This window comes from Brassica napus, chromosome C9 (assembly GCF_020379485.1).
Source record: "Brassica napus cultivar Da-Ae chromosome C9, Da-Ae, whole genome shotgun sequence".
NCBI lineage: Eukaryota > Viridiplantae > Streptophyta > Magnoliopsida > Brassicales > Brassicaceae > Brassica > Brassica napus.
In genome coordinates, this window is record NC_063452.1 from 11,406,311 (window position 1) to 11,431,959 (window position 25,649).

The window sequence follows — 25,649 nt, forward strand, 5'->3', positions numbered from 1 at the left end:
ATACCTCCCCCAAACTTTGTTCACACAGTCTCTGTGTTAGAAAGTAGGAGGAGATACCGAAAAGGGAAATAAATGCAAAGAAAAAAAAACTGGTATATACAATGGAAGGGTGAGGATGATACCTGGCTAAGCAAAGGAGGATGCTCCCTCCGTGTCGTCGTCGTCGTCGGTAGCGACTGAAGGAGACTCGTTGGAGGAGGCTCGGGGTGGAGGAGCTGTGTTCCTGCGTCTACGACGGAGTCGGTACTCCGGGGAACGAGGAGGTCCATAGAAGACAGGGTATGGGAGAGTAGATGGACCAGCACCAGCCAACACGTCATCCCGTTGATAACCAGAACCGATAGACACTTGAGAGAGAAGTGCAGTGACCTTTTTCATCTGTCTCTTAAGCGCTTTCACTGAGTTCTTCAGCTTGTAGATGGTGGAATCTTGCATTTTGTTCCACCGAAGCAACTTGGCGTTTTGAGAGAGAGCTTGGCGCAATGCAACGTTCGGTGTAACTCCACCATAAGGCTGAAAGTGGTATCTCTCTGTCCCATACACCGGGGCTGGTGTGGTCGGTCCTTCGTCATCAGCATCACTAGGACGAGCTGCCCGAGAAGAACTGGCCTTGGTCTTCTTCTTGCGCACTTTGGTGATGGTCTCAAGTACACCAAAATCTGCGGGAATGAGCTCATGAGCAGCTAGAGCGAAGAGTACATGCCGAGGATCAGATAGCGTCGCCAACCTCTCACAAGGGAGGAATATCTGTAGCTGCTCAGGGTCGAGGTCAGTGGACCAAAAGGGGTAACCATACCGATCGCCAGATTGGCCGGTAAGGAAGTGGGTTTTCTTCAAGTAAGCAAGATCAATGGAGGCTGGAGCATGATCCCGAGGTCCCAAATCTATCCCAAATGCTTCCAAGATCGGAGTAATGAAGCTCCCGATAAACAGCATCGGTTTTTTATTCGGAGTTGTCCAAGCCCAATCTCGATAGTACTCAAACCGCTTCATCAACAATCCCACAAGTCCCAAATCCTCAAAATCTTCCGGATCGGTGTGGAGTAGCGTTCCTTCCTCAAGAATCGGGAGAAGTCCAAGAGCTAGAAGTTTGAGTAGGACTTTTGCTGGTAGTTGTTGTACTGAAAGTTAGGTTCCTTCCTGTACCAAGAACCATTGTTGTTGATGAAGCACAGCTCTTCTTGTCCTTCCAAACCATCAACCTCATTAATCTTGGGAGGAATCTCTTGAATAGGACCACCCACAAAGTTGACCTACTCTTGTTTAACTTGGTTAGAAAGAAGCAAGTCCATCTTCTCCTGCAAGGACTTGATCTCTTTCTTTGTCTGTTGATCATCATTTCTGTTGACCCTATCATGCTCTTCGCTGTAGGCTGAGTCGCTCTTAGCCATGTTCTCCACCAGTTCCTCTGCTTCTTCTTCAGTTCTCCCCAAGAAAAAACCATTGCTGGCAGTATCAAGCCTGTTTCTGCACTGTGGTAAGGCTCCTCTATAGAAGGTGCTAAGCAAGCTCTCCTTCCTGAAACCATGATGAGGGCATTGAGACCAATAACCCTTGAACCTCTCCCATGCTTCACTGAAGCTCTCTAGACCTTTTTGTTGAAACCCGGAGATTTCGTTCCTGATCTTAGCTGTCCTTGAAGTAGAGAAGAACTTTTCTAGGAAAGCTCTCTTGCAATCTTCCCAAGTAGTGACAGTGTCACTTGGAAGAGTCTTCTCCCATTGGTGTGCCTTGCCTCCCAAAGAGAAAGGAAATAGCTTCAGCTTGAAAGCATCTTCAGAAACACCATTTGTCTTGGACAAGCCACAGTACTGATCAAACTTGTACAAGTGATCAAAAGGGTCTTCAGCAGCAAGACCATGATACTTGTTGTTCTCTATAGTGTTGAGCAGCCCTGACTTGATCTCGAAGTTGTTGTTCTCCACAGCTGGTGCTCTGATTCCCAACCTATGACCATGAATGTGAGGTTGATCATAGGCTCCAATGGCACGAGCTTGGCGCTGTGGATGTTGTGGCTGGCGCTGTGGTCTAAAAGGATCAGCTCTTGGACCATTGCCTCCTTGGGCTTCACCATCTTGAGGCAGATTCTCCATATCAAACCCCAACCCTTGCAAGTGAGCCTGTTGCTCTACTTCTCTTCTTTGTCTTGCTATCTCCCTCTCAAGTGTTCTAATGTCTTCAACTCTTGGAACTAGGTTTGTTGGACCTCTGCTCCTTGTGTTCATACACCTGAAATGCAAAAAGAGAAGAACAAAGAGAAGCAATAACACAATTAAATAAAAATTGACTTAGTCTCAAGCAAATGACTAAATCTCAATGTCACAATCAACTTAGGATTTGGCAACGACACCAATTTGATGATAAGAATTTCAAGGCCCCTAATCAAATGTTGTAATATATAGGATATCAAACCAGTCCTAAGTGATTATGATGCAAAGGGAATGCAAGACCATGCTTAATCTAAGTGCTACCAGTTTTTGAGATGATTTGAAACTAGATTACTACTTAAAATGCAATAAAGGACAAAGCTTTCTTTCTTATAAGAAGGGAGAACTCATGGGCTATGGGAATTGATCTTGGGTGATCAAGATTCAATCTAAAGGTGTCAACTTTTAACCAATCTATATCTACCTTAGGCCTGGACACAATCCTAAACAAACTCTATCCCTAGATGAATGCTCATTTACCTAGATAACTCAAGCATCAAATTCCTTTCGTTAAATGTTATCTAAGTAATCATTAATCTCAAGTCTACTAGCCATCTTAACATCTTTAACAACAAATCCCTTTGGTAAAGGATGTTAAAAACTTAGGAGAGTTGGTTCAGGCATTTCATCAAACACCTTCCGGTTATGAAATGCCTAGAGCTCAACTTTATAGAGGTCAACTCTAATTGCATTAAAAGCCCTCTACTAGCAAGGAATAAGATTGAACTATGCCTAAACACCTTAGATCTAGCTTAATCACCCTTAATCTCCCTAACCCATGAATCCAAAGATGACTACTCACTACTCTCCATGATGAGCCCAAGAATCAAAGATGATTTGGTGCTAATCATGATTAGTAATCAAGATAATCAAGCAATCACAAGAGAGAAATGATCAAGATAGGATCTTTTACCTAAAAGTTCTTTTGTGATTAGATAGAAAACAAGATGAGCCCCTACAATTAGGTCTGAAGGACCTTTATAGTAGCTTAAAGTCGAACCTGGTTTAATCTAACAAACCTGGGTTAATCAAAACACAAATTGGTAATTATCTGGTCAAACACGGAAAATGTTGACTTTCTTGACTCGCAGCGGCCACGTGAAACCGCTCCGCCTAGCCGCTGGGACACTCGCAGCGGCTTCCTTGCTTCGTCATCACACCGCTGCGACAAGTACGAACGCGGCAGGGAACGGGGTATTTTCCAAGCGGTCTCGTCACACCGCTGCGTCAGGCCGCTCCCGCACTTGGTATCCATTTCTTGAGTCTTCATCTCTCGAGCGTCTCCAGCGGCTTAGGTACACAGCTGCGTAAGGCCGCTCCCACACTTAGTCTCCGTTTCTCAGCGCTTGCATCGGCTTCTTACGGGGCCAAAAGGCCGCTGGGACGTCCTTATGCCGCTGGGACACTTGATCAATGCGTCTCCTTCTCGAGAATCACCCCTTTTGCCTCCAAACCATCTCTAAATGCTCCAAAGTCACCATTTGAAATCTCCATCACCTGATAAGGACATATGTAATGCAATGCAACCTAAACATATCTAAATGCTATCCTAAATGGTCAACATATGCAAGAATGAATGGTTAAAACAATGCAAATTGAGAAGATATCAGCTTCTGTTTTTTTATGAGCCCGCGTGTTGATGTCAATGGCCCAGGAAGGCCATTTCCGTTTATTTCTTTTTTTTTCCGTTCTCCGACTCTTCTTCAACCTCACCGTCTCTCTAAACTTAGTCTGAATTTTTTTCTTTCAAACTCTTTACCTTCCTTAACGCTCAACGAGGTTCAACGTATCCTACTAAATTCTCTTAATTAATGTGATTCTCATTCAACCCAATAACATTCTCGACCTCTCGGTTTCCTTCCTTTTATATATGATTGGAGAGGATTGCGAGTGGGATGAATCTTCACAATCACTCTCAATTAATTGATCCTTCGAAAATGTCTTCCTCCGATGTTGTTGCGCAATCCGCCTTCGATGTTCTCCGACTGGGTAGATCTTCACAGTTCATTGTTGCTCGTCTGCTACGTTTTTGGACTCCAAAAACATCAAGAAGTATGGTGAATTCATGGGAATCACTTTATAGCTCTTATACAAGTCGAATCTCTTTCTCTCTATCTGCAAATAACATGATTCTGATTGTTTATATGTTTTTTTATAGATGTAGCATCAAGCTTTACTCTGGCTTGAAGCCTTAATCTGCAAGTATATGTTCCTTTTTCTTTTTAATCTTTTCGAAAGTTTCTGTCTTTAAATCGGATATGGTTAGTCCCTTACGAGTGAAGTGATTTATTTAATGTTACTACAACTACTTGTCGGAATTGTGTTCATGCTTTTTGACAAATTGGCATCATAATTTGAATAGGAGTCTGTGGCAGGATCCACATGAATTTGCAATCCAGGTATTTCTCAATGTTCTTCTTCTGGAATAGGTTTGCCTTTGAATGTGCTGGGTTCATTACTTTGTGGTTTGTGTTATTGCAGTACAGGGAAAGCGAGTTGGTCACGGGTGAAGATGATGCCTATAGGTACACCTACAGAAACCGAGAGGAAGGCACTTGGCAATAGGTTTCCCTAGGTATATCCAACTTTTACATAATTTTTGAGAGAAAGAACAAATGCAAACTTTGATTATATTGTTGCAGTATCGAGAGCGTGTGATCTTCATTGGACAGAACATTGATGAAGAGTTTTAGCAACCAGATATTAGCAACTATGTTGTATCTTGATACTCTTGATGATTCCAGGAGGATTTATATGTACCTTAATGGACCTGGTGGTGATGTGAGTTTCTCTTTCACAATTTTTTTTGTTCTTTGCTTACAAAACTTGTCTAAATTTTAAAAAAAAAATTATTATATTTTTTCTGTAGCTAACTCCAAGTTTAGCTATCTATGATACAATGAAGAGCTTGAAAAGTCCGGTTGGGACACATTGTGTTGGGCTTGCCTAAAACCTTGCAGGTTTTCTTCTTGCTGCCGCTGAAAAGGTACTCTTTATTTCACTTTCTTTTGAAGCATGTGGAAACCAAATTGATCTTATATGCTAGCTAGACTCTGAGGAACTTGAAGTTGAATTATTGTTTTCTGTGAAAGGGTCAACGGTTTGCGATGCCATTGTTAAGGATCGCTCTCCAGTCACCTGCTGGTGCAGCTCGTGGTCAGGTGGTGCAGCTATAAGCCGCTTATCTCTCTAAGTTATGGACTATAAAAAATATTTTTCCTCTCTTATAGTAACATGGTAAAGCTATATATATACACTTGCAAAATTCCTTCAGGCTGATGATATTCAAAATGAAGCAAAGTAGCTTTCAAGGATAAGAGATTACCTCTTCAACTAACTAACCAAAAATACAGGACAGCCTGCGGAAAAGGGTTAGTTTTGTTGTCATAATAATAATTGACACCTCTGAGTGCATATGCTGATGATGATGAAAATAATTAAACAATGATGATGATACAGATCTTCAAAGATTTGAGCAGATTGAAAAGGTTCAACTCAGAAGAAGCTATAGAGTACGGACTTATCATTGTTAGACCACCGCGCATCAAAGACGACGTTCCTCTCCAAGATGAAACCTCAGGTCTCGGTTAATCTGCTTTACAAACATTCTGTAATGTCAAAGTCTTACAAGCTTGGAGTTGTTGTTCTTAGTGCAATTGTTACCAAATAAAATCATTTATGTATATAGAGTTAATTAATTATCATTGGATCTTGAAACCAGTTACGAGTTCAAAAGTTTTTTTATTTATCGCGATGGTTCGGAAATATATTAAAAATTAAGTATTAAATATCAAACAAGTAATAAAAGGACGATTGAGCCTTAGATAGAGTGTCCACGTAGGCGAAAATAATTGGCCAATGAAAAACTATATTTTTGCCATGTCACCTCCTCTATTTGTTTTTACAAAATAATTCTTTAACTTTTTACTTAAACAATTATAACCAAAAATATTTTTTTACTGAAAATATAGTATTTATATAAATATAATTATATTTTTTATTTACATAATACTTTGTAAAGAAATATTTAGGGGGGGGGGGGGGGGTTAATGGAACATGAATTTCTATGAAATTTGATGATTTTAATAGTTGAGAGGATTTTACAAGTTAACTAGATTTAACAAATTTTATCAAATACTTTTACATAGATTTTCATTACTTGTGTGTAGAATTTTATTGATTATTATTAACTTTTAAAGTAAGAAATTAATGGTGGTAGAAAAAAAAGAAAAGAAAATCATTTCATTTGAGACAATTTTTAAACAGCTTTTAAAAACGTTTTCGTCACAAAAAAGATCTCAAGAAATAAAATGACCAAAAAAATTAATTTATACTTCTTACTTTATAGATATATAAATAATAAAAAAAAATTATATAATTTCGAAATATATGTTTTAAATTTGAATTTTGTAAAAAAAATTTGAATTATTATTTTTGAAAAGTTTAATTAAAAAATACGAAAGTGCTTTTTAAAACTATTTTTACAATTTTTATTTTAAATTTTTAATATTTTTTTCTATTTTTTAAGTTGTGAATTGTATTATGTTAAAATTGTGATTTGTATATTATTTCATCCTTCAATTTGAGTTTTTGTATGTGATTGTATTTTATTACATCGATTTCAAAAATCTTATGGGTATAGATAATATTCTCAAAGTTGAGTACTATGAGTAAAAACAAAGAAAATTTACATCTCAATAACAATAGACTTTAATAGAATCTTAAAATCAATGAAAACTAAACTTTTCCAATAACAAATAATTTTGAGTGAAATTTAAAAATCATCACTCCAATAACAATTGATTCTATTTAGATTTTAAAAATTTACAAACCAATAAGAATGGAATCTCAAAATTTAATAACTCCTCTACAATTCTTTGCCCAATAACCCTCCTTAGTGTAAATAATATCATAATTTTATAAAATACTAAAATAAATTGGGTTGGTTTTCAACTTTCACAAATAAAAAGTATTATTTGTAAACTTAGAAAAGAATATATCAAGAATATTCTTTTTTCAGGAGAGAAAATAGAAAAATACATCGCAGACAAATCCATCTCTATTATGAAATTCCTCAATTTTAGAGAAAAAAAATAGAGGAATACATTGGAGATGGTCTAAGGCATGGCCGACGTAAATGATCGACGTTGAGATTTCAGCTTTTCTGATTCTTACTATTCTAATGTTTCAATATAATTTGAATATTCCATTTGCTATATAATATAATGGTTTAAAAGTATTTTTTGTTTCACTATATAAATTGTTTTTATATTTCAATGTAACTTTATACTTATTGGATATTGTGTGGCCAATTAAATTATGTAAATTACTGTGTAATTGATTAAATTTATATATTAAATGACAATTTTTTAAACAAATAACTTTTAAATATTACAGATTTTAATTAAAACTGGAGGATATAAGCCTCAGATAAAGTGTCCATGTAGACGAAAATAATCGGCCAATGAGAAACTATATTTTTGCCATGTCACCTCCTCTATTTGTTTTTACAAAATGATCCTTTAACTTTTTACTTAAACAATTATAACCAAAAATATTTTTTTAGTGAAATATATTATTTATACAAATATAATCATATTTTTTATTTACATAATAGTTTGTAAATAAATATTTAGTGTCAATAATATAATAATTTTATAAAATATTAAAATAAATTGGGCTGATTTTCAACTTTCACAAATAGTAACTATTATTTGTAAACTTAGAAAAGAATATATTAAGAATATTCTTTTTAAGAGAGAAAATAGAAAAATACATCGGAAACAAATTCATTTCTATTATGAAATTCCTCCATTTTAGAGAAAAAAATAGAGGAATACATTAGAGATGGTATAAGGCATGGCCGACATAAATGATCGACGTTGAGATTTCAGCTTTTCTAATTCTTACTATTCTAATGTTTCAATATAATTTGAATATTCCCTTTGTTTTATAATATAATGGTTTAAAAGTATTTTTGTTTCACTATATAAATTGTTTTTATATTTCAATGTAACTTTATATTTATTGGATATTGTGTGGTCAAATAAATTATGTAAATTACTGTGTAATTGATTAAATGTATATATTAAATGACAGTTTTCTAAAGTAACAACTTTTAAATATTACAGATTTTAATTAAAATTGATTACATTTTAAAACAGATAGAGTAATCTATAAACTAACTCTATATAGATATGAAGACAAAATTGTAAAGTGGTCTTACCTTTTGAATTTCTCTCATTCTGTGCATTTCTAATTGGAATGAGGTAATCTACATCAAATATTATGTTACTCTAAATATATTAGAAATGGTCGAAACCGTAAACCAATTAAAGATGATGTAAGGAAGAAATAAAAATGTATTTCCAGTTATCACAAATATAAAATCAATTGACAACAACTTAATTATGTCCAGTGTAGGACAACAGAGAAGAATTTACATACCTTCTAATATTATAATATCTCACTAGACCCTGACCTGCGCGCCAGCGCGGATATAAATTTTCAGTTTTTAATTATTTATTTTATTAAATGATGTATTTGTAATAATCGTTCATATTATATTCATTAAGTAAATATTTTTTTTTGCATCTTAAACTATCTATTTTTTTACGAATGTGTGATATCATATAAAAAATATAAAAAAATGAGTATAGAGTTAATTAGATAATTTTAAAAACAGAACTTTTTCTTTCGTGTGTGATATCATATAAATAATGATCCGCCGAGTTAACAAAAATCATGATTATTTTATGTGTAATTTTTTTATGACTATTTCCTTAAAACTATATTATATTTTACATATTTTAATTAAAATATTTTTAATATCTTTACCTTTTTATTTGAAATGCAACTCAATATTTTTTTTTAACAATTATAACAAAATATTTTAAAAATATTTTTAGAATTTGTTTGAAAAATATGAAAATTACATTTTAAATTAAAATTATCCTAAAATATGATAAGTTTTGATGTAAACGAAAACTCAAATTATGTCAAAAAATAATGATATTCAATGATAATAACAATTTTAATTGATTATTTTTTAAAAAATACATTTACAAAAATATTGTTTGAAAGAAAATTCATTTATCTTTCAAATATAAAATGAAAATATTATAATTAAATAATACAAAATATAAATAAAAACCGTAAATTTAGCAAATGACAACTGAGTTATATTATGCTAAAATTTTCTTTCTAACAATTTATCAAATGACAAATGAGTTATGAGCAAATAATACCATATAATTTTTAAAAACATTGCCATTCTTAAATATTTTTTGAATAAATAATTATTTTTAAATTTAATCAAATGAAAATAATATCCGTACAATTGTGTGAGTCAAATTCTAATTTTATTGATGCATGTTATATATTAGTGCTGCATGTTTTAGGTAATATTTTAATGATGCACGTTTTTAAAAATCTCTATTCTTAAAATTTTGCACGTAAGGATAATTCATGAGTTTTTTTTTTTGTTGATTAAATGACATTATGTCCAAATTTATTTAAGGTTATTTCATTAAACTAACTGAAAAAGACAAACAATAAAATAGGAAGTTTAAATTTATTTAAGCATATTTCATTAATGTAACTAAAAAGACAAATAATAAATTAGGCAGTTCTATTCGTTTTAGGATATTTCATAAATGCAACTGAAAAAGACAAGCAAAAAAAAAAAGAAGTTTAATTAATGAAGTAAGAACATTTTCAAATGGGTACTTCTCTTTTAATAATATAGATTGTATTAGTGGCTAAATCAGTTTTCTCGAGCACAAATACTCACTCCATTCTAGGAGTTTAAGCTTTTCTATCTGATGATATTAGTAGTTTGATCCCAAAAAAAAACGGTCGAACTGTACATTGTAATTGGAGAAAGAAAACAAACAAAAATCAACCGAAAACATTTAAGGTATGTGAAACAAAAATTCGAAATAGCAATTCTCTGCCTGCAATTAAAGAATAAGGCAATAAAATTGTAAAAATACAAAATAAAACAAAAAATATACACAGAAAGAAAAATTTAGTAAAAATAAAATCATAATATAATTTTCATAATTGATAGTGCTCAGTTACACTAAAAAGTCTAAATTTACAACATATACAGTTTTATTTACATCTTTAAACCTATTATCTAATTAAAATGATTCTAAAAAAAAGTGACAGCATGAAGAGTTAGAAAATTTATGATAAAATATAATACATAACGTTAAAAATACATTATCATTGATCACTAAAAAATCATGTTAGTAGTAATAAAAATGAAATGACAACATATTTATTAAAACCATAGAACGGCACGCAACAAGGTGTTATTTAATATACAAACTACAAATTAATATGCTCAACGTAAACACACATAAAAATGAGACATCATATTTGGATATATTTAAATAAATAATTTTAAATATATTATATTCTTGATAATTTTAAAATTACTTAAAAAGAAACTAAATTATTAAAAAATTAATATACAAATAAAACTAAAACAACATTTTGTAACGTCAAAATAATAATTTAATAAAAAATATATTATGTTAATAAAATAGATTTTAGATTTTAAAGACTTCTAATTCATGTAATATTACAAAATTCAAAATTTGTTTATTACAATTAATATTTTACCATTAGATATATTAGAATAATATTCTAGATCGATATTCAATTGTCAGTTTTCAACTATTACACGTAAAAAAATATTATTAAGTACGTTTTTTTTTTTGAAAATAGGGTTTTATATTTTAAGTAGGTTATTGGAATACTTTTTCTTTTCGTGAATTTATTCGAGATGAGATCCGATATTTTAAACTAAGATAATTTATGTTCTATACATAATTATATTTTTTTATATAACTCTAAAATCCCGGACTTGATTCTTCATATTTTATTAGTTAATTGTGTTACATATAATAGAAATACCTACTTTAAACTAAAAATATAAAATAAAAATCAAATTTAAAAATTAGTTATATATAATTTAATATACAAAAATTCATACACAAATAAAAATGATAAATGTAACAAATTTAAATATATTATCCGCGCGTAGCGCGGAGAAAAGATCTAGTCTAAGTAAATGTTGATAGGGAAAACCATGAAATATGTAGTTCTTATATTTCTTATATTGATTTACAAGATTCTAGGATATTAAAGCTCATTTCAAACTTCCAAACACTTTCGTTAGAAAATGTATATTTCTTATTTTATACAATCTAATGTTATTTGTTTATCTATTTATGTTATATATAATAATTTTATTATATGATAAATGTTTAGTTTACATTAAATAGTATGGACTTTTGTTTCATTTTTTTCTTTTAAGTTATTATTCCCTCCTTTTTATTTTAACTGTCGATTTGAATTTGTGTACAAAGATTAAGGAAACAATTAATTTTGTATATTTTCTATATAAAACATCACTACGTATACACCTAACCATATTTCAACTAATGGAAAAATAAATTGCTGAATAAAGTTAATAAATTTTGCATTGAGGTCAAAAATGACACTAACGAAAAAAATTCTTTGTACCGACGCTTAATATGAAACTGAGGGAATGAGTTTGAAGATAGAAATGCAACCAACAACTAGAATTAAAATAACGGTTTTATTAGTTAAAAATTGTGTAGTTAAAATAAAATATAGTGTACATATGCACTTCGTTAGATAATTAGACCATCATAATATGGGAAGATATTGATCGAACCAAAATTGTGTAATGCGGATAGAAGAAGCTTAGAATACGGTAAAGTTTGGTTAAGAATAGACTTTGTCACAAAAATCGCAACTCTTGTTTATAATTTTCTTGGTTATAATCGAAAAGCAAAAAGACAAGTCAGCTCCATCTTTCCAATAATCCTCTCTCCTTGATCAATCGCAATATCGAAAAACTCTTTTAGCCTTTTATGCCCTTTAGCTTTGTTCTAGAGCCAATACTACAGGGAGACTCACACTTGCTTCAAATAATTTAATTATTTTCGGCTCTTCTTATAAAAATGTCTCCAGGTCCCCTCTCTCTCTCTCTCTCTCTCTCTCTCACTCACTACCTTCCTCCTCGATTTCAAACCCTAGATCGAATCTCTCTAACCCCTCTGTTGTTGCAGTTCGAGGAGCCATGGCGTTAGCATCCACCACGTTGCCAGCGAAGACCGGATTGTCTCTTTGGTGTCCCACTTCTCCCTCCCTCGCTCGCCGTCATCCCGCTCGGTTTTCTCCGATTGGTTCCAGAATCGCCTCCAGAGGCGTCGTCACTGCTTCCTTCGCCAACGAGAATCGCGAGTTAGTATTTCTGATTTTTTTCGAATCTGGATAGACGAATTTGTGAATTCGAATTGAGTTTAGGATGGCGTAAATCTTGTTAGGTTTGTGATAATTGGGGGAGGAAATGCGGCGGGGTATGCAGCTAGGACCTTTGTAGAAAACGGAATGGCCGATGGTCGCCTTTGTATTGTCACCAAAGAGGTTAATCAATATCGATCCCTTAAGTGTTTTCTTCTTCAGTATCGTATCGCCCTTGGTTTTACTCTCTGTTTGATTGTTCTTTTGTGTGTGATTGCTGTAATCTTTAGGCTTACGCGCCTTATGAGAGACCTGCCTTGACAAAAGCTTACTTGTTCCCTCCAGAGAAGAAGCCTGCTCGTCTTCCAGTAAGCCTAGCTAGCCCTTCACTTGTACACTAATGTTTGATTTCATATCTATTTTTGACTTGTTTTATTACTGCTATTTGGTGGAAACATGAAATTTGTGGATTGGGTTCTCGTTAGCCTTGTTTCTCATTTGAAGATTTGTATGGTTTAATTTTATGATTAGTGCGTTTCTCATCGTTAATGTATCTGCCAGGGGTTTCATACTTGTGTTGGAGGTGGTGGAGAGAGGCAAACACCAGATTGGTACAAGGAGAAAGGGATTGAGGTCATTCTTTTCCCAAATTTATGAGTCTTAAGTTTGTTTAATCGTCCAATTTTTCGAATCTACATGGGTGGTTTTTGTTGTGATCTTCTCTTGTGTTAAAACTTTACATTTGTTTTTGGACAGATGATATATGAAGATCCAGTGACTGGAGCTGATTTTGAAAAGCAAACCCTCACAACAAACACTGGGAAGCAGTTGAAATATGGATCCCTAATTATCGCTACAGGGTGTACAGCCTCTAGGTGAGTGAAGTTACATTCTACTTGCAATGAAAAACACCAAGGGCCAGGGCTTCTCAATCTTGTCCATTGATATATTGAATATTTGCTTTCTATTTCTATTGCAGGTTCCCAGATAAAATTGGTGGAAACTTGCCTGGGGTTCACTATATTCGGGAGGTTGCAGATGCTGATTCACTTATTTCATCTCTGGTAAGCTGAGGTCAATCTTACTACTTATGTCATCTCTATATGAAATGTTTCACAATGCGTCGTCAGGAAACTCTAAACTTCCTTGGCACGAAATAACCTTTTCAATATATGATTCAGGGAAAGTCAAAGAAAGTTGTCATTGTTGGTGGTGGCTACATTGGCATGGAGGTTGCTGCTGCTGCTGTTGCGTGGAACCTAGATACAACGGTTAGTATTCCGTTGACTTTAATCTCTGAATTGTGCTACTGATGAAGTATATTTTTCGTAATTCGGTGCATAAAAACAAACTATCTGCAATCTTTCAGATAATAAACGAATGAAGTTTCATTTTCGCATGAATATACTAACTTCATCTGCTTTTGTGCTTTCCCCTGTTCAACAATAGATTGTATTCCCCGAAGATCAGCTTTTGCAAAGACTGTTCACTCCATCACTTGCTCAGAGATATGAAGAACTCTACCGTCAAAATGGTGTTAAGTTTGTCAAGGTTAGATATCAACCCACGATCAATGCCTTTGACTGAAAGCACTTGTTTTCCTGTAAACCTGAGAATTTTAGAAAACAGTGAGTAAACTTTGTTCCTCTTTTCTGTTGAACAGGGCGCTTCGATAAATAACTTAGAAGCAGGTTCGGATGGGCGTGTAACAGCTGTTAAGCTTGCCGATGGGTCTACAATTGAGGCAGACACGGTATAGTTACTTTTTCTTTTTAAAGTGATGCAACTTCAACAACTCTGATTAACTGAAAACTGTGATGGTCAATGAAGTTTTGACTCCTGCTCAACCTGTGTATCCTTACTTTACAGGTTGTGATCGGAATTGGAGCTAAGCCTGCTATTGGCCCCTTTGAAACTTTGGCCATGAACAAATCTATTGGAGGTATTCAGGTACTGTTATCGCAGAACACCCTAGTGAATCATTTCTAGCATTCATCAGTTTTGAAGTTATAACGTCACGAGAAATTACATTAGTGTTTTCTACAATCTAAAGGCTGATAAGAGCTCATCTTCAAACCACAGGTTGATGGCTTGTTCAGGACAAGTACCCCTGGCATTTTTGCTATTGGAGATGTTGCAGCCTTCCCATTGAAGGTACTTCGCTGCTAGATACAACATGTTGAGCCACCAATCTTGTGTTGTGTAAACTCATCATGTTATTGTCTGATGAACAGATATATGATCGGATGACCCGAGTTGAACATGTTGATCACGCCCGCCGTTCTGCACAACACTGCGTGAAATCTCTGCTCACCGCACACACTGACACGTAAGCTTCTTCCACTCTGGCATGAATCTGTAGACTTCTGTGTATATCTCTCTCAGACATATCTTCTTCACCTAATAGTACTTCTCTTGCACAAATCATTGCAGATACGATTATCTCCCGTATTTCTACTCCAGAGTATTCGAGTATGAAGGCAGCTCAAGAAAAGTTTGGTGGCAGTTTTATGGGGATAATGGTAAATATTGTTAGTACACAATCATCCAATTACTCAAACAATATATCCACAGTAACTAACCCACTGATTCATATTGGCCAGTGGGAGAAACAGTTGAAGTTGGCAACTTCGATCCCAAGATCGCTACCTTCTGGATTGATTCTGGTAATCATACCTTCCACTTTTACTTACCTCAACTATTGACCCCTGCACTAGCTAAGGACATAGCTTAGCGATTTAACTAACTTTGATGAGTAATTATGGTATTACAGGCAGGTTGAAAGGTGTTCTTGTAGAAAGTGGTTCTCCAGAGGTAAGAAGAGACACTCCCTCATTTCAATCGAGCATATGAATCTGAACCATTGCAATCAATTTTTTTTTTTTTTGTGCAACCATTGCAATCAATTACATATGGGTATTAATGAATATAAAAGCTATAATAATGCCTTGAATTGTTGTGTATATTATCTTTACACAGGAGTTTCAGCTTCTCCCAAAGCTAGCAAGAAGTCAGCCAATTGTCGACAAGGCTAAACTCGCCAGCGCATCTTCAGTGGAAGAAGCCCTCGAGATTGCTCAAGCCGCTCTACAGAGTTAAGAGAGTTGATGAATTTTATAATAGCTTTCGGTTTCAGAGAAAGCAAGCAAGAAACATCTTTATTCTCGGTGAAAGTATTCATCTTTCCATTGAAAATGGTTTTATAGAGAGCACTCTTGTCAATAATCTGCATGAATAAGTTGTCGCCTCTTTTTCAGAATTCATATTTTGCTCATAACAGAGCTTGCTCCACATAAATTCGCATGATAGTCTAATATTGAGATTTAAAGTTTTTTTTTTAACTGGAAAACGGTTTGTTCTGCAAAGCGATCATTATGACAGTAAATTTGTAGAAAACAACACAAACTATTATGTATGAGACAACCAGAAAAAATCGCCGGGATAAAAACATTAGGATTGCAAAATGCAAACAAACGTTATCGCAAAAGTAAAAAAAAATGCAAACAAAAAAAGAAAATGGGATACTTGTCTGCGGCACTAACAGTTAATGAAACTAATAACAGAGCTTCGGAAGAATGTCTTTGACCAAATAAAAAGAGGTTGCCAAGGTAATACTAAAAATAGAAAGGATTATAGTCGACCGTAGTCACACATCATTTGCCCCCAGTGCAAGAGTAGAAATTGGCACAGAAGAACACAGAACACACACAAAAGTAAAGCTGGAGAATTCCCACACAGCTAATTCTCGCGAGTGATCTCCACTTTCTTGTTTTCTTCTGAGGAGAAAACTAATTCATTTGGTTTAGTATCAGTGGGGCGCGTGCGAAATTACATAGGTTGCAATTTTGGTCTTGTCCTGTTTTCTTCTTCTATAGCCTCTTTTCATGTGGCGGTTTGTTGTTTGGGTATATAAAAAGATCATCGACCTTCTAAAGCCTCTTTTCATATTGGGTTTCTCTCATATTCTCTCCTCTGTTCTACAAAGAAAATGAAGGTATTTCTCTTATTTACAAAGTACTAAAAGATTAGTCTTTTTTATTTTTATATTGAATTAAAAGAGTATTTTATTTCTTCTCATATTTTCTACAGAAAATGGTTGTGATGATGGGTGTTCACGACGAGAGATCGAAAAGGAGAATCATTAGCGCAGTTGCTAACTTCCATGGTAATCCACATCAATCATCAAACAGTTTTCTTTGTATCTTGTCTTGTTCTTGAGTTTTTATTTTGAAAAGACAACCTTTTTTCTTGTTGACGAGTTTTTTTTTACTGAAAAGCCAAAGCTTTTTATTACATACATTCTATAGTTTTGGGGTTCTTTACAGGTTATGAATGGAAACCCATGAGAGATAACTCTTATCTTCTGTCTTATTATTTTTTTGTCCTGTTCATGAGTTTTTATTGAGAAACCAAAGTTTTTGATAACACATATTCAGTCTGTTTTGGGGATTCTTTATGGTTTATGAATTCAAACCAACGAAGAATGAACTTTTATTTTTGTCTTTGTTCATGACAGTCTTTCTAAAAGGAATAACATAAAATAAAACTGGTAGTTACATATTCACTCTGTTCTTGGAATTCTTTGTGGGTCATGAATTAAATCTCCAAAAGTTTGAAATTTGACTGTGTTTTTTCCATGCGTTTTAATTGAAAAAACAAAGCTTTTAATTACACATACATACTCTCTGTTTTTGGGATGCAATAAGGGTTATGACTGAAACAGAGCTTTTGATTGTGATGCGAACTCTATTGTTAACCATTGTCTTGCTCATTATTCCTGTTACTAGGGGTTACAACGATTACCATGGACTCAAAGGATGGGAAGCTAACCATCATTGGAGACTTCGACAGCAGGAGGATCCTCACCAAACTGGAAAAGGGATGGATCAATGCTGAAATGGCCACATTTGGACCTTACGATCCCAAAAAAGAGGCCGAATCTGCTGCAGCTGCAGCCGAAAAGAAGAGGATGGAAGAAAGGGAACGTGAGAGGTTGGAGGGTTCTAGTGGAAACCACAATTTCTATGGTCCTACGCCTACGACGGCTACACATCATCAGATTTGTGTCTGCACTCATGACCCTTACCAAGGCTGCATAATCTCCTAAGAGAGTTTCAAGTGACTAAAAAGGCATATGGTAACTTTTAATATTTGTTAGAATTGGACTTCAAACTAGTGTTTCATCTGACGAGTAATGATGTTTTAGATTCCTTCATGGATGTTTTTTATTTCACTATTAGTTTAGTTATGTACATCTAAAACTTTGCATTATAAACCAAAAAGCAATTGTCTATTTCGATTTTGGATTCGAATTAATATAAAATCAACAAAAAAATCATAGCTTTCTTGTGATGAAATGTCTGAAGATGAAAATGACAGACGCATACGTCACAAGAAACTCCAGTCGCAATTTCCAAATTTATTCAAATCTGACCAAGAATCAATTTTTCCAATTTAATATATCATCATCACCATCATCACATTATTCGATTTTCATTGTTTTTAAGAGGGGATTAATAAGGTTCAAAAGGGTGATTACACCAAGTGTCAATTTATATCAGTAGTATCTTCTTTTAATGAGATTGATAATTTAAGGAATATGATTAATCTGATTCACTTCTTCATGAGGAGGATAACAGTGTGAGCTGCAATGCTTCTGTTTTCTCCAAGGCTATCAACTTTCTCATGTGTTTTAGCTTTCAAGTTCACAACAGAAGGATCTGCACCAAGAAGCTTGGAGAGATTGGATCGTATTGTCTCTTTGTGAGGACTAATCTTCGGTCTCTGTAGAATCAATGTGGCGTCTAGGTTTCCTATCTCGCACCCTGCCTCGTCCATGAGTCTCACCTGAAACACAAAGAAAAACAACATCGTCTCAAGTTCATTTTGAACATTTTGTTTCTTATATAAACTATGTAACCTCATTACAAAGTGATGATCACCTAACTATAATTAAAGTTCATAGCTTGATTCACATTAGCTTCCATGCAATCAACATCAATATTAATACACTATAAACTGACCCAAAATAAAACTCTATGGTTTCAAACTTGAGTACCTAAACATAAATCATATATGTTGCCTCAAGAAAAAGTATCATCAACCCAAGAAGCAGGAACCTAATCTAAACTTGAGTTACGCCAAGATAAAATTAATGTATGCCAATGCAAGAGCGGTAAGATTATAAAATAGCTTAAAAGTGATCACAAAAGTTAACAAGGCACTGGACTAAAGGCTCCAAAATCCACATCTAAAGATTATTATACTCAAAGAGTATTACAGAACCTTGATATTATTAACTAACCAACAGTTACAAACTAACTAAAGTCCATGTGGGGGATAACTAATAGAACATCAAAGGGGAAGGTACAAAAGCTTACAGCTTCTTTGATGAAGACAGAGGATGCAGCTCCCTTCCATTTAGGATCAGAGTCAGGGAAGATCTGGCCTATATCAGGAAGCCCTAGAGCTCCCAAGATTGCATCCACTACACAATGTAGCAACACATCCCCTGCACACAAAACCCCCAACATCACCACATAAGCTCAATTCAATCTAATTCAAAAGCTCAAAACTTTTACCATCAGAGTGAGCTTCGCAGCCTCTATCGTGAGGGATATCAATCCCTCCGATTATCAGAGGGTACCCTGGCTCTAACCTGTGCAGATCGAACCCGTGACCCACTCTAAACGGAAGTGTTCTCACTGATTTCTTCACTGGCTCATTGACGTCGACGGTGGAGGAAGCAGCCGAAGCCGAGACTGAAGAACGATGGGATAAAGAGAGAGACTTTGGCCTAAGTGTAGAGAACCCATGAACGCTGATCGTCGCCGGCGACGGGATAAGGAAGGGCTTTTTGGTAATTTGAGGGTGAAACAAAGGCGAAGAAGAAGATAGCTGAGTACAAGTAGCCATAGCCATTTCTTCTCTGTTTACAATCAGCCACTCTATTTTACTTTTATTTTTTTTAAAATAAAATTAGATGGGCCTATATAACAGCCCATTTAAAATTTTTTAACTAGATCTCTACCGTCGATCAGATCGCATTTCCACTAAACTTTACAGAAGGCCGCGTCGTAGAGTATAACTACCCATCAACTCTGTCGGATTTAGGTTTTCTCCTCTCCCAGCTTTCCCTAAACTCCCTCGCCCCCACTCTTCTCTTCTTTTGAGCTCCATCGAAACGGCGGCGGATCATCTGCACTCGATCGCCGGAAACTAAGAAGAGAAGATGGCGGCGCCGGAAGCTCCAGTCAAGTACGTCGGAATCCTAAAGGAGTCCGCCGCTTTCCGGCTAATGAAATCAATGGTCAGTTCAATTTTTTTTTCCTGGATGATTATGGTAAGCGTATAGATTTCAATAAAAAGGATTGATGTTTTGGAATGGTGATATATTTGTGTGCAGGGATGGGAAGAAGGAGAAGGACTGGGTAAAGACAAGCAAGGGATCAAAGGCTATGTCCGAGTCAAGAACAAACAAGACACAACTGGTTCGTTTCTTCTTTTTTGTCTTCTTTATCCTCCCAGTGTATTGCATGTAATGGCCATACAAATATTTATCTGTCATAGTCATAGGACTAAATATTTGAACATTTGGGAGCAGGTGTTGGTGTTGATAAGCCGAATCCATGGGCATTTGATACTACTCAGTTCGATAACATTCTCAAGAAGTTGAAAGTGGTATTGGCTTGTCTATTTTTACTAAATTCTCTTTATATAAATAATTTTTAATCCTTATTCTTGTGTGTTATTTGCAGCAAGCAGCACCTATCAAGAAAGATGATGGTATTATATTTACCTTTTAACTATTTCAAAGCTCTGTCACTTAGATTATCCTAATGAATTGTTTGTGTTATGTGGCATGTAACAGCTTCGGAGAAGGAAGGTGAAAGTGAAGACGAAGGTGGCAAATCTGATGAGCCTGTCAAGTCCAATGTTGCTAAGGTTACTCGTCCACAAGGAAGGTTGTTAGATATTTTCTTATTCTTATATATCCCCTTTACCAATTCTCTGTGGCATTCTGTTTTGAGTGTTTTGTGTCTTGTTGTTTTGTAATTAGGTATAAACGTCGAGAGAAGGGAAAGCTTGTCAATTCATACTCTTCTAAAGATCTTGAAGGAATACTTGTAAGCTTTCTTTCCAATTAGTTCTCTCCTGATTTGATCCGATAATTACAAATATTCATGTCGATTAGCATATTACTTTATAGCTTCTACCCGTTCTTAATTTGTGCATATATTTGGTGGTATTTTATCTGCTATCACCATTATTATAACAAAAGGCAATATGAAAGTCCTAGTGTAATTTGGTCTATATTGTCTTTTTTTGCTGTCGCGTAGGTTAAGCGAACTGAGGAGCCTTCTCCTGCGGTTTGTGACATAGCCGATGCTATGGAGATTGAAATTATATCCGAGGACCAACATCCTGATGTTAAAGGTGTCTAGATTGGTCCTGAAAATCTTGAAATGGGCGCGACTTTGATTTCTTTGTGCTGAAAAATGTTTATTGATCTTTTGAACTGAACAGAACAGAAAATCGAAGAACCTTCTTCTGACTGGTGGGGATTTAAATCCGGGTTTGTCTCGGGCGGTCTTCTTGGAGCTAAGCCTGGCAAAAAGAAATCATCCAAGTCTAACGAGAGAAAAATGTTTTGTGAGGACGATCAAGAGAATCTTTACAACATGGTTCAGGTATGTGTCTGCTTCTTCTTCTCAAGCTTTTCTTATAAAAGAGGTATGGATAGGATTCTCAACTCTCTGGAAATGATGTCTGCAGGACAAAGCCACGGCTGGAAAACAAGGACTGGGTATCAAGGACCGGCCTAAGAAAATAGCTGGTGTTCGTTACCAAGGAAAGAAAACTTCTTTTGATAACAGTGATGATGATGATGATACTGATGAAGAGGAAGAGGAGGAAGAAGAGAGTGAAGAAGAAGATGACAAGGACTCTGTTATTGAAAATGCTCTCCCAGCAAAACGGAAGCGCGAAGAGAGTGAAGAAGAAGATGACAAGGACTCTGTTATCGCAAAAAGGAAGCGGGATGAGATCACTGAACCCAAAATCAAGTTGAAGAACCTGTGCAAGCAGATTCTTAAAAAGGTATGTTGTCAATTTCAACTTTGAGCAGTTATTGTCTTATTCTATAACATCTCTGAAACACGTATTGTCTTTACATTATCAGGACGCTGGTAGTAGTGGATCGATGAAGCTGAAACAGCTTAAATCTCTAATTGATGAACAAGCACCATCAGTTCTCTCTAAGTTTTCTTCAAGGAAAGATGCTATTGCGTACTTGAAACTTAAGGTAATATTTAATATTTGCTCATATTATTTTGGATATAGTAAAGTAAATTGTTTTTATTAGAAGGTTTCTCAATTTCTTAACCTCGTTGTTTGCAGCTGGAGCGAAGTGGGAAGTTTATTGTGGAGGGAAAGAAGATCAGTCTCGTATCAAAAAACAAGTGAGGACATTTTTGTCGTTATACCTGCATAGGACAGTGGAGATTAGGGCAAGTTTTGTTACTGAATCATCACCATGCCATATGTATAACAAATATCTTTCATTTTGAAATTTTGATGTGTTTGTAGTTTTTATTCATACTGGGATTATATTATGAGAGTCTGCATTTAAACTTCACCATAATAAGTCGAGCTAATATCTCTTTTATTTAAGAGCAGATATAGAACAAACTCTTCTCTATTGCGTTTGTGGAAATTAAACGCTGGTGTGTGAAGTGTTATATGTATTTGCCCTGAACGATCTTGGTGGCTATATACTTCCCGAGATAGTTATAACCATGGCAATACAGAGCTTCAATTTCAGCTCTCTTACCAGTTTCGATCATCAGTGACAACTCCTCTCTGTAGTTCTCCTGCCGGAAGCAAATAAAGAAAGTGAGTCGAGTTTTAATTTGTAGATTCAATTACGGATATGCTCACCTGCAAGATTTTGGAGGACAATAAGCTTTTAGCAATCTGCGAATCCTTTGCCTTGAGAGGAACCAAAGACTCTTCTGGTATCAGGTTAAGATCATCTCCTCTGAGCCCAATCCACTTAACATTGCAAGCTACAGACGAATCAAAAACCATCATTACAGTGGGAATATAATGTGATGCAAACGTTCGAGTCTTTGTACCATATCTGTAAGCTTCAAGACCCATTCCTATGCTCCCAAACTTGAAGGTGCATAGTATAGCTAACCCAGCTGGATTCCTACGCAATTAAACATTACACAGACTTCTCATAAGTTATTAACTTATGAGTACTAAACAAAGAGCAGAATGCTCACCAATCTACTAGAGCAAGAATTGGCAGATGAGGAAATGTTATGCTCATCCGATGAAGGAAAAACCTAAACAATTCAACCTCCAAGCTATTCAGTATGTTATATATGGTTTTGTTATCTGATTTTAAGATTTTGTTTGACCTTGTGGCAATGTCCGGATACCCTTTTGCGGTGATGAACACACAAGGAATGTGATTGAACACGCGATCCTCCACAAGGCGATGAAATATCGCATGCTGAAAACAAGATCTAGCAGTGACTTATACGGATAATAATGTTGTGTCCTTGATTCGTTAAAGAGTATACCTTTTCCACAAGAATGATGTAGCGAGCATCGCTTGTCATGATGGTGGTGTCAAGCAAATTCAAGTCTCCTGAAATAGGAAAACCAGAAGAGCCACAGGCTGAACAGTCTACAGGTTCCTTACCTGGTTCCTGCGTGTGCAAATGGTGGGGGGAGAGAGATCACAATGCAAGCTAAGAAGCATAGAGAGAGACATGATTAAGTGTTACTCACTTGAAGGGATAACCTTCCAGCAACAAGGCCTCTGGTAGAAGCTATAATCCCAAGACTGAATCTACTGCAACGCAAAAGAGCTACCACATCTGTACTTAAAACAAAAGATCCTGCTCAGATCAAAACTCTTATCCAATATAAGCATGAGTTCTAGAATGACCTTGGACGCTTCGGTTGACTTCAACCTGAGAAGAAAATAAGTCAGGTGAATCACAAAGCAGTTTATAGAAGAGCTCTCTTTGAGTGACTCGTTTCTCTTGAAGCAGAATCTGAAAGCACATCTCCATAACTTTCCACACTAGAATTCAAAATAAAAAAAACACGAAACCATGAGATAGATGGTGATTTCAATCAAAAAGATTCAACAGATGAATGATGGAAGAGCGAGTACCGCGCACGAAAGCTTTGGCAGTTTTAGCATTGGTCAAGGAGCTTTTGGTAAAGGAAGTAGAGAGGAATATGTAGGAAACGTCTGTGAGTATGCCTTGGTTTACACAGCTATTGCTTCTCTTCCTATTGATCTGTATTTCAAAATTTCACGATTGATGATCGGAGCAACGTTTTCTGCTTAAACTAATTTGGTAATCGCATGAGGTTTTAGTTGCGAGAGATTAGAGTACCAGGGAGAGATGAGAGATGGCTGGATCTGGAGAATTCAAAGCTCTGAGGAGATTGAGGACAGACACTTCGATTCTAGCACGAGCCTGTGCACAAACAATCTTCAGTTTCAAATCGGAACCACGAGACACTGACGAATCACGAATTTGAGAATCGGCAGGGGGAACTTACTTCGCGAGGAGGAAGGATGTCAGCGTAAGAGGTGTTTTGATCCGAGAAGAACTTCATCGATGCATCTTCCTCCATTTCCAGATCTTTTTCTTTTTTTTTTTCTTTCTTTCTCTGATTTGAATTTTTATTGGAGGAGAAAGAGAGGCGCGCGGTGTTTTTAGATTTGACGAATGTACGTTTTCACGAACACCGTTTATGGACTGTATGGCGTTTCAACTTTCAAGCATAAGAAACCGGGATGCAGTTCATTAACCTTTCGACGGAACGGAACCCATGCCACCGGACAAAGTTTTTTTTTGCTTACATTTTGATCAAACTAAAATTTTATAAACAAAGCTTTGGCTACATCCGTGGAGAAATTTAATAATTAATACTAATTTTAGTTAAATAAATATCCCAAAGTTGTTTAAGCTGATTTGCTTGATTTGATTATACCAAACCATATTAGCAATAAGAACTATATTGTTAACAAAAAAAATTCTTATTTTTTAAAGTTCTAAATTAAAGTTTTATACTATTAAATTAAAGTTCTAACGAGTTCTGACTACAACTAGAGTTATACTCGACAACAAGATAATAATCGAAAAATAATACACTGATAAGAATGGCCAAAGAAAAAAAAAATGATACAAAAAACTTCATTTGAATTCTAAAACTCGTTTGCGGAAAAACGATTGAAGACAAATTTAAAACCGACCTTGAAATATTCAACCAATCGAATTGAAAGTAACTAATTAACAACCGTCTCTAACGATACTCGAGTGTTGGTCGTGAAAGAAAAGATGCATAACTCTAAAACCATAGCCAATAATAAGATAATGAAGCTTTAACCGCTTAGACTTGGAATTAAAATTTCAGTATAAAATACAATATGGATGAAGATATGAGATCTTGAGCACTAATAGACACTCTGATAGGGTCAAATGAGCCGTGCGGATGAAACCGGGAGCTTAGAAGCTATATGATGTGCCATGCCGAACCAAATCCACACGAGATCAAACACAAAAGCTTCAACAAGGCAACATTGGTTTTGCTTCAACGAAGTTAAGTAGCCTATATTAGTAGCCTCTCCATCGGATTGACCGATATAGCCATCAGTTTCATCATCCTCTTCTGGAAGATGCACTCCACCATCCATTTTATTTATATCATTGCTGAACTTCACACGTAAAACACTGTTGCACTTCTCGTGATTTATCTGCGTTAGATAATCTAAAAAGTTTTCATTATCCTAAATATATGATGGCTTGTTCGTATACAATACTAGGGTCAGCCCGTCCTACGGACGGGATATACTTTACTTGTGATTTAGAGGGCGGGATATACTTTGCTTGTGATTTAGCTTTTTATTTCTTTTTTTTTTTATGATTTTGTGTTTGTGTTTTAGATTTGCATTTGCATTTGCAAAAGATGTGTATGATAATGATTTTTGTCTTTTAAAAATTTTTGGTAAAGAAGGATTATATGTGATAAGATATATTTTTCTTGTTTACAGTAGTAGTTTCTGTTGTCCAAAAAATTAACTTTATGATACTATATATTAGTTGAATTTTATCTACTTAATTA

The 25,649-nt window shown here is 35.1% G+C and overlaps 5 protein-coding genes, 1 long non-coding RNA gene and 1 other non-coding gene across 8 annotated transcripts; 5 read left to right on the forward strand and 2 right to left on the reverse strand.

The window, feature by feature from the left end:
• Positions 1–1,521: 1,521 nt before the first annotated feature.
• On the forward strand, positions 1,522–1,628 carry LOC125593797. The gene has a single exon (XR_007329688.1). It is a non-coding gene; the product is annotated as a small nucleolar RNA R71 (small nucleolar RNA).
• A 1,620-nt stretch (positions 1,629–3,248) lies between these two features.
• LOC106393476 lies at positions 3,249–5,924 on the forward strand. The gene is made up of 3 exons (XR_007329312.1): positions 3,249–4,606; positions 4,689–4,782; positions 4,850–5,924. It is a non-coding gene; the product is annotated as an uncharacterized LOC106393476 (long non-coding RNA).
• A 6,066-nt stretch (positions 5,925–11,990) lies between these two features.
• Positions 11,991–15,832, forward strand: LOC106390242 (monodehydroascorbate reductase, chloroplastic/mitochondrial). The gene is made up of 17 exons (XM_013830662.3): positions 11,991–12,218; positions 12,317–12,491; positions 12,575–12,674; positions 12,782–12,859; positions 13,053–13,124; positions 13,248–13,366; positions 13,471–13,555; positions 13,673–13,762; positions 13,941–14,042; positions 14,155–14,244; positions 14,361–14,441; positions 14,574–14,645; positions 14,726–14,820; positions 14,925–15,013; positions 15,095–15,157; positions 15,265–15,305; positions 15,471–15,832. The coding sequence occupies exons 1-17, from the start codon at positions 12,209–12,211 to the stop codon at positions 15,588–15,590; spliced, it is 1,482 nt and encodes a 493-aa protein (XP_013686116.1). The 5' UTR covers positions 11,991–12,208; the 3' UTR covers positions 15,591–15,832.
• Positions 15,833–15,990: 158 nt separating this feature from the next.
• On the forward strand, positions 15,991–17,785 carry LOC106395616 (heavy metal-associated isoprenylated plant protein 15-like). Its single transcript, XM_013836020.3, has 3 exons — positions 15,991–16,485; positions 16,581–16,656; positions 17,279–17,785. The coding sequence occupies exons 1-3, from the start codon at positions 16,480–16,482 to the stop codon at positions 17,596–17,598; spliced, it is 402 nt and encodes a 133-aa protein (XP_013691474.1). The 5' UTR covers positions 15,991–16,479; the 3' UTR covers positions 17,599–17,785.
• A 136-nt stretch (positions 17,786–17,921) lies between these two features.
• LOC106390240 (2-C-methyl-D-erythritol 2,4-cyclodiphosphate synthase, chloroplastic-like) lies at positions 17,922–19,460 on the reverse strand. Its single transcript, XM_013830660.3, has 3 exons — positions 19,073–19,460; positions 18,872–19,002; positions 17,922–18,338 (listed from the first exon to the last, which is right to left on the reverse strand). Exons 1-3 carry the CDS (start codon positions 19,410–19,412, stop codon positions 18,105–18,107), a joined length of 705 nt encoding a protein of 234 aa, XP_013686114.1. The 5' UTR covers positions 19,413–19,460; the 3' UTR covers positions 17,922–18,104.
• A 111-nt stretch (positions 19,461–19,571) lies between these two features.
• Positions 19,572–22,128, forward strand: LOC106390239 (G-patch domain-containing protein 1-like). The gene is made up of 11 exons (XM_013830658.3): positions 19,572–19,800; positions 19,897–19,981; positions 20,095–20,171; positions 20,249–20,276; positions 20,362–20,455; positions 20,551–20,617; positions 20,831–20,927; positions 21,018–21,181; positions 21,267–21,590; positions 21,673–21,795; positions 21,891–22,128. The coding sequence occupies exons 1-11, from the start codon at positions 19,723–19,725 to the stop codon at positions 21,954–21,956; spliced, it is 1,203 nt and encodes a 400-aa protein (XP_013686112.1). The 5' UTR covers positions 19,572–19,722; the 3' UTR covers positions 21,957–22,128.
• Positions 22,129–22,224: 96 nt separating this feature from the next.
• On the reverse strand, positions 22,225–24,308 carry LOC106390238 (meiotic recombination protein SPO11-2). 2 transcript variants are annotated; one of them, XM_013830657.3, is made up of 11 exons: positions 24,084–24,293; positions 23,915–23,998; positions 23,686–23,815; positions 23,455–23,592; positions 23,295–23,383; positions 23,084–23,212; positions 22,919–23,013; positions 22,781–22,843; positions 22,628–22,704; positions 22,431–22,558; positions 22,225–22,363 (listed from the first exon to the last, which is right to left on the reverse strand). In XM_013830657.3, exons 1-11 carry the CDS (start codon positions 24,156–24,158, stop codon positions 22,229–22,231), a joined length of 1,143 nt encoding a protein of 380 aa, XP_013686111.1. In that variant the 5' UTR covers positions 24,159–24,293; the 3' UTR covers positions 22,225–22,228. The 2 variants fall into 2 exon arrangements, with proteins under 2 accessions (XP_013686111.1, XP_048625924.1); XM_048769967.1 differs by having other exon boundaries at positions 22,431–22,704; positions 24,084–24,308.
• Positions 24,309–25,649: the final 1,341 nt, after the last annotated feature.

Excerpts from the sequence above, each read along its gene's own strand:
- LOC106390242 (XM_013830662.3), top strand. Across the intron at positions 12,675-12,781 it reads TTTGTATTGTCACCAAAGAG|GCTTACGCGCCTTATGAGAG; the intron begins GTTAATCAATAT and ends TGTAATCTTTAG. Across the intron at positions 13,367-13,470 it reads ACAGGGTGTACAGCCTCTAG|GTTCCCAGATAAAATTGGTG; the intron begins GTGAGTGAAGTT and ends TTTCTATTGCAG.
- LOC106395616 (XM_013836020.3), top strand. Across the intron at positions 16,657-17,278 it reads CGCAGTTGCTAACTTCCATG|GGGTTACAACGATTACCATG; the intron begins GTAATCCACATC and ends TCCTGTTACTAG.
- LOC106390240 (XM_013830660.3), bottom strand. The coding sequence starts at position 19,412 with ATGGCTATGGCTACTTGTACTCAGCTATCTTCTTCTTCGCCTTTGTTT. Across the intron at positions 19,003-19,072 it reads CTGCGAAGCTCACTCTGATG|GGGATGTGTTGCTACATTGT; the intron begins GTAAAAGTTTTG and ends TTTTGTGTGCAG. Across the intron at positions 18,339-18,871 it reads CTGTCTTCATCAAAGAAGCT|GTGAGACTCATGGACGAGGC; the intron begins GTAAGCTTTTGT and ends TTTGTGTTTCAG.
- LOC106390239 (XM_013830658.3), top strand. The coding sequence starts at position 19,723 with ATGGCGGCGCCGGAAGCTCCAGTCAAGTACGTCGGAATCCTAAAGGAG. Across the intron at positions 20,172-20,248 it reads TTCTCAAGAAGTTGAAAGTG|CAAGCAGCACCTATCAAGAA; the intron begins GTATTGGCTTGT and ends TGTTATTTGCAG. Across the intron at positions 20,928-21,017 it reads CCAACATCCTGATGTTAAAG|AACAGAAAATCGAAGAACCT; the intron begins GTGTCTAGATTG and ends TGAACTGAACAG.
- LOC106390238 (XM_048769967.1), bottom strand. The coding sequence starts at position 24,158 with ATGGAGGAAGATGCATCGATGAAGTTCTTCTCGGATCAAAACACCTCT. Across the intron at positions 23,999-24,083 it reads ACATCCTTCCTCCTCGCGAA|GCTCGTGCTAGAATCGAAGT; the intron begins GTAAGTTCCCCC and ends GTTTGTGCACAG. Across the intron at positions 23,593-23,685 it reads TGCCAAAGCTTTCGTGCGCG|TGTGGAAAGTTATGGAGATG; the intron begins GTACTCGCTCTT and ends TTTGAATTCTAG.